Below are 7,132 nucleotides of genomic sequence, written 5' to 3' on the forward strand. Positions count from 1 at the left end.
ATTAAAGATATTTGAGAGCGGAAGAGACATGTTTACTCATCAAGTGCATTTTTGCAAGATTGTTTTTAATGGTGTATATGTCATTAAGTCACATTATAAATGACTCAAGGGAGTTTCACTTGGGAGATTCAACAATTCCAACAGTTTAATAAAGCAGGGATGCAGAGGAGTTGGTAAAGCTGTATAATATTATTTGGAACTCTAGTGTAAGTCAGTGGTCTCCAGCCCCTTTAAGTAGGAGATCAGGTTTGACATTTAAAAGCAACCCAAAATCTACCCTATACCACTGCCACCCCCCTCCCCACAGCACATAACTGTAGGGAGGGAAGCGGGGGGTGGAGATTGAGGCAGAGGGAGAAACAATTATTTGGAGGCATGTCTTCACAGCAGCTAAGTCCCACCCGGCCGGGGCCCCACTCAACTTACCCCTCCTCCTGCCTCTGCAGCACTCTCTCTCACCATGGGGGCCTCAGTCTAGCCCCTGCACCTTCCTTCCCCCATGGGCCCCATGGACTGACCTGCTGGACTGGGGTGCATGCATGTGGGCACTCTGCCCCTGCACCCCAGCCTTGAATCCACTCCAAGAGACTCTGTGATCTACCGGTGGATTAAGATCCACTGGTTGGTGACCACTGGTGTAAGTGATCACTTTCAGGCTTTTAAAAAAGCTTGAGGCCATGTCCATATTTGAGCAAATCAGTGAGCCCATCTCTTGTTTGAAGATTTCAAATGCCATTTGTGATATTTTGAAATCTCCTTTTAGCATTGAAGGCCTCTTGATAAAGAACATTTCCTGCATTGCAGGAAGCTAGTGTGGGAGAATGAAATGTAGGCTACCCATGCTGACTCTGTAGAATATTGATAAACTGCTTTGGCTTCCTAGGGGTTGAGAGAAAATACTAAATATGTTCTGCTTAAATACAATACAGGTTTTTGCAGTGCTGACAGGTATTTAATGTTGTTTCAGAAAGTGTTTTCATAGCTGATTTTCTAGTAGGTTTAATTTCTACAAATCATTAAAATATGAACACTTATCTGAAAGAAATAACTTAGTAATACAACTGCAGTACCAGTTGCTATGCAAGCCTCTCCACACTTCCAAGGAAACCTCAGACTGAAATAATGTTCCAAGAGGTACAACACATAATAACCCCCATGAAAATAACATAGCTGAGTGAGTCCTATTTCAGTTATTTTGTAGCTGCAAAGAGATTGTATTACTCCCAAAGTCCTCTCTATACATTAACTCCCTACATTAAATCCCATTCAAATATTTTTGGAACATTAGCAATTCATACATTAGTAGTTCAGATACTGAAGCAACATCAAGACTGCTGATCCCTAGTCCAATAAATTTGTCCCTGGTGAAATCTAAATTAAGAGTATCTCTTGTCAGAGCCATTGTTACTGCTCTACCTGAGGTAAAGGAAAATGTCTAATTGCCAGTTTATTATAACCTGTACCATAAAACACTAAGAATCACTGTCAGGACAAACAATTCCAATCCAATGTCAATTTTCAAAGCTATGTGCAAGATTTGGCAATACAAATCTGATTGACGTTAGAAGGCACAATGATGCTACAATGCTGCTTAGTGCTTTGGAAATGTATGGGGATAAGTCAGAACAGTCTGTTGTAAATGTAAAGATTTTTTTCTGGTAAATAGTTGGAGAAAGTAAATAGGTCTGCAATCATCCCAGAGATACAGATTGTAAAACTGTTACAAGTTTGGCTTTGTTCTTCCAGCATCAGCAAATTTTATTATTTTTTTATTTTCTGTTCTTGATTTCATAATGTGTGTTTAGTGTTCTACGAGAAGGAAAAGAAGGTCTCATTCTTGCCCTGAGAATGCTTACAGTCACGCAACAAATAGGACACAAAATTCACTCAAAGCCTGATCCATTGTGCAGTGAAGTCAGTGAAAAAATTCCCGTTGTCTTCATTGTATTAAGTGACCCAGAAAATATTTCTATAAGAGCATGACTTTGTGATTTGAGGTCCACTGAAACAGCTTCCATGAGCACTTGTTTGCAGGACTGAGGATTAGTGGGTCTATAGCACCTTTTTAAATACTGTGCATTATATATAGCCATGGTAAACTTTACAGAAGAAAATATTTTTCTTTCTAGTTTTCAGGAGATATAACAGGTTCATTATGCTTTTTGTAATGTGCTAAATTATCCATTATATGATGCCATAAGGCCATGGGTAAAGGAACAAAAAATAGTTAACAGAAGAGGCTGATATGATTTATACCAAAAAAAATTTAAAAAAAAATACAGGCAATTCATTTTAAAAATATGCATGTTAATACCTATCATAGGTATTATACATGTTAATATCTGTCATAAGGTAATACCTTAAATATGTCACACATTCTGTTGTTTTCCATTCTTCTAGGTATTTCTCTGCAACCTGTCTCTAACATAACTATATGTGTTAGATGCCTTTGGGACTCTCTTTACATCAGCCATGAAAGGATTATCTAGCAGCCGCAGTCATCATCATGGGGTTACCTGTGACCCTACATGTGACAGTCTGCCACATCACCCAGACAGGAAGCCATATTTATTAAATCCAGTGGACCCTCACCCTGCAGATCATCCTTATTATACTCAAAGGAACTCTTTTCAGGCAGAATGCATGGTGCCCTATAATGACCAGCTTGCTAGCAGCACATTTCCTCGGAGGCATTATAGCTCTAACCATGAACTGAAAGATGAGTGTACTCTTGTTCCCCATGGAACTTCCAATAAAACTAACCGCATCCCTGCCAATCTTTTGGACCAGTTTGAAAGGCAGTTGCCTCTTAATCGAGATGGCTACCATACCTTACAGTACAAACGAACTGCCGTGGAACATCGGAGTGATAGCCCAGGGAGGATCCGCCACTTGGTTCATTCTGTTCAAAAGCTCTTCACAAAGTCTCATTCTCTTGAGGGACCATCCAAGGGAAGTGTCAATGGTGGCAAAGCAAGCCCAGAAGAGACACAGACGATGAGGTATGGGAAGCGTAGCAAGAGTAAAGAAAGGAGACCAGAAGGGAAGCCTAGGTCCAATGCATCTGGGTGGTGGAGTTCAGATGACAATTTGGACAATGATGTTTGCGTTTATCATGGTCCCAGTGGGGTTATGACTATGGGAAGATGCCCTGATCGTTCCTCGTCCCAGTACTTTATGGAAGCCTATAACACTATTAGTGAACATACTGTGAAGTCATCCAGAAGCAATAATGATGTCAAATGCTCTACCTGTGCAAACCTGCCTGTGAATTTGGACTCACAGCTAATGAAGAAAAGCTCTTGGTCCTCTACACTAACAGTGAGCAGAGCTCGTGAGGTTTACCAGAAAGCTTCGGTTAATATGGATCAAACAGTGATGAAGTCAGAGACATGTCAACAGGAACGGTCTTGTCAATACCTCCAGGTACAGTATTTAGCACTGATTGCTGTTAACTATGCTGTCCCTTGTTGGTGGTGTTCTGGGTCCCCCCATTCTGGTCCTTCAGAGGTAATTTTTTTTCAGACTTCTAAAAGGTCATTTAAACAGAAAAGAGGATAATCAATATAAAAAAAATAAAACTATTTCCTTGCTAAAATTCACAGTTTCAGATGAATGCTTCAGGGGAGGAGGCTGGTTTTTTTTATGTGGGAAGAATGAGAGCTTTCTGTGTAATCTTTTGGATTAAAAAGGCAGTCTCAGTGGGGGCACAGAGAACGGGAGGTTGTAGTGTTTGCATTTAGCATTACAATGCCAGCGAACAGGATGTTACCAGTATACAAATTCTTTGGTTTCTGTAATTTCAGGATTTGTCTTCATTTACAGCTTCTTTTATTATTCAAGCTTTGAGACCTTTTGAAAACTTTGAGATGTCTTAATTCTTTGTACAGAAGGGAAACAACCTGCTGTCTATTCTTTTTTTGCCATCAAATATAAATCCTTACAAAACAGTTACTATAAAGTGTCCAGATTTGTGTATCTGGCTATTGCTCTTTTTGATGGCATTGATTCAAAAATACCAAATAGAAATGTTGAAATTATTGCTTGTTCTGATTATACACTTTAGGAGTACATCACCTACTCCCTCACAAGCTGTTTGCAGTTAATACAGCGTCACTATTTTTCACCAGTATTGTATCTTTAAATGTCAAGAATCAGATGTCTGCTCTTGGAGCTATCATACTGCCGGTGAATGGTTGTGGCAGAAACATGGATCCGAAAATTTTAAAACCATTTCATTCTTAGAAGAGCGGTGGATAGCTTTTTTGCATTTTAAACAAAGCAGTTATGGCACATCTAAGTGTATGTGTGAAATGGAATAATGTTACCCAGAGAAGAGAGAAGACCATGAGGAAAAAAGAGGTTTGATATAACTCTGTTTTTCTTTAAAATAATGGGACTACTGCCTATTTGTGCCTGTTGATTTATTTGCTTATATATACAAACATATATAGAAGCCCAGTTTTATAATGTGGATACATTAATGAGGCATTGAGTTTCCACATTTTTCTGTTCAAATCAGCACCTGGGAAAAGTGCAGGATTTGGGTGCTTTGGAAAAGTACCCACATTTCTAAATTGAGCTCAGTAAGCATGATAAAATGACATATAAAATCCTTTATAATACCAACTTTTGAATTTCTCAGTTTTTAATGTGTAAACAGACATCCATGTTTTCTATTAATTTAGAGCAGAGTGGGGCAAAGGGAATGGGTAAAATGTGTATGGGCAGCATGTATGTACAGATGTACGTGTAGAGTGGGGAGGGACTTCAGGCTGGAACAGCAAAATGTTTCAACTTTTTAAGATTTAATACATTAGATTTCTTGGGTGTCTTTAAAAGACCAGAAGAAATGTAAATTTTGGATTTAATGATTTAGATTAATTTGGACTTTTGGGGTTTCTTTGTTGTTTTTGTTTACTCTTTTAGCTTCCGGGCAGATTTTGATAAAATAGCTGACAATTCAGTTAACAACCAGATGGTTAGGAAAGAGTGAAAAACTGTGCCACCATCAGCTTCAAATGAACACTTCCGCAGGGACTTTTAGATAATATTTAATTGACGGGAATTGGTTCTTGAAGAGGAATTAGAGGACATTATTTGTGTCTTAATGAAACTATACCCAACAGTCATGTAGGGCAGAAATTAAAATAACTAAATGTTCTCTTCTAAGTTTGCCATTCTATTTATGTCCAAATTTTGTCTTGTGTTTGTTTTCCTCCACAACCCCTGCCAATTATGTGGATGGTTTTAAAAATATTTAGTGGAATATGACTGTTTCTAAGTTGTTAAAAAACAAAGGAAAACCTTAATCAGGCTTTAATTAACATTGAGAATGTTATGAGACAGTTAATGAGGGCTAGTTTAAAGTGTGACACTGGACTAACTGAAGTCTATTTTTCTCTATTAATAATATAACAAGATCACACACGCACACACACACATATATATAGTGCTTGTAAAAACATCATGAAAATGTTGATTCCTTTCATGTATCACTTTCCCTTTGTATATTCCTTACTTTCTTAAACTATAAACAGTTTAGTGCATAGGTATTATCATTATCTTCCCTGGTATATGAAAAGTGTGAAGCCTAATGGACCCTGACACTAATTGTGGCCCTTTTGGCGCTGTTTCAACCTAAATATTTAAAATAATCAGTATCCCTTTCTCAATAGGATGTAGATATAGTTCAGCTGGCTTTAATTTTCCTGATGAACTTCTAATCCTGTCATAGAAAGCCTGGTTTCCTGTGTTGTTAGGACAATTTGAAATGTAATAATTGAAATTCAAGCTAGTTAACTGCAAATTCATGACACTTTTGGACTACTCTGATAATGACTTTGAATAAGGGGATGCTTCTTTGTTTGTTTGCTTGTTCATTTTAAATCACTAACCAAATTACTAGATGCTCTGATCACTTGTAATTTAAACTGCTGTTGATGACCCAGCAAATGAACTATGCAATCCTTAGAAGAGCCTATTGTTTTATGCAACCCTTTCTTGTGATATTAATATTGAAAATATTTTATTAAATAAATGTTGTGTGCAGATATTAAATATTAAATACAAGTTCTTTCTCTGAAGCTGAATGGCTGAGTCTGAAATAGGTCATGGCTGAAATTCTGTTGGGACCTGCCTGCTTATTCTAATGGCCTTTTCACCAGAGTATCTGGATGACTTCTAAGAATTTAGAAATGGAAATAACAAACAAGAGTAATCTCACTTTGTTAACTTTAGTATGGTCCCCAGTTGGTGTCTACTAAAATTAGAGAAGTTAGAGATGCTATTTTCTCAAGTTTTGGAGTTTTGATTCAGGGCAGAGTTGCTCACCTGTCATACAGTGTTTTCTAATGCTAACAGATAATCCCTGTAGGGAAGTCCACTTATTTGAGCTGCAGTGGCAGAAGTGCCAAGCAGTACCCTTCCTGTATCCAAACTCTTTTTAACAGTAGCCACAAATTCCCTGTTTTAGGAGGAGGGCTGATAAATCTCTTTTCTTACTATTTTTTCTCATATGATATACTTTGTGCCTCCTCCCTTATGTCTTATTTGCCAGTGATGAGTTACAAAGAAATTTTCTCTAGTAATGTCCCCAATTGTAATGATATTTTACGTGTTTGGATGCTTCTTACCTCATCAGTTTTACAGTAGTAGAACCCAAAATTCATCTTTAACTCTTGTGGCACTTGGGTCTTTAAATCTCACAATATTCTGTGGCTGACATAGGCTAAGATCAGTAGATTGTTAGGAATTTTCTGTACTCAGTAATCCTCTGCAACAGTACAGAAAAGGAAATCATACCCCAAGGCTTGCTTCCATGTGAATTGGTGTAGATTAAAAATCTCATCTGCAAGATCAGGACAAATTAGAATTATCTGATTGTTTCTCTGAAAAGTGACTGTATTTATGTTGGTGGAAGAAAGACGGTGAGTGAGCTAGTAAATTTCTTTAAGTCAAGAAAATGTTCAGGTTTGTTTCAACTTTAGGAATAGTCTAATTTTCAATCAGAGACAGGTGGGGAGATAGTGAGGATGGCTCTTGATTCATTCAAGATAGTTTCCTATTTCTTGAAAGTGAAATCTGTTAGGCACTGAACACTGTTTTTGCCAAACTGAACATGGTATATGTC

The 7,132-nt window shown here is 37.6% G+C and overlaps 1 protein-coding gene across 3 annotated transcripts in view; it reads left to right on the forward strand.

Annotated features, from left to right (window-relative positions):
• The window catches only part of DLGAP1 (DLG associated protein 1), a 546,520-nt gene that overhangs the window by 320,445 nt on the left and 218,943 nt on the right, over positions 1–7,132 (forward strand). For 2 of the 3 annotated variants that reach the window (XM_019546483.1, XM_019546490.1), the window contains one exon: positions 2,401–3,426. In XM_019546483.1, the coding sequence (XP_019402028.1) occupies positions 2,473–3,426 (954 nt within the window). In that variant the 5' untranslated portion in view covers positions 2,401–2,472. Of the gene's footprint in view, positions 1–2,400; positions 3,427–4,085; positions 4,363–7,132 lie in introns of those variants that run through there. The other variant, XM_019546496.1, reaches the window with a different exon arrangement.

Source organism: Crocodylus porosus, unplaced genomic scaffold (genome assembly GCF_001723895.1).
Source record: "Crocodylus porosus isolate Cpor-Errol unplaced genomic scaffold, CroPor_comp1, whole genome shotgun sequence".
NCBI classification, from domain to species: domain Eukaryota; kingdom Metazoa; phylum Chordata; order Crocodylia; family Crocodylidae; genus Crocodylus; species Crocodylus porosus.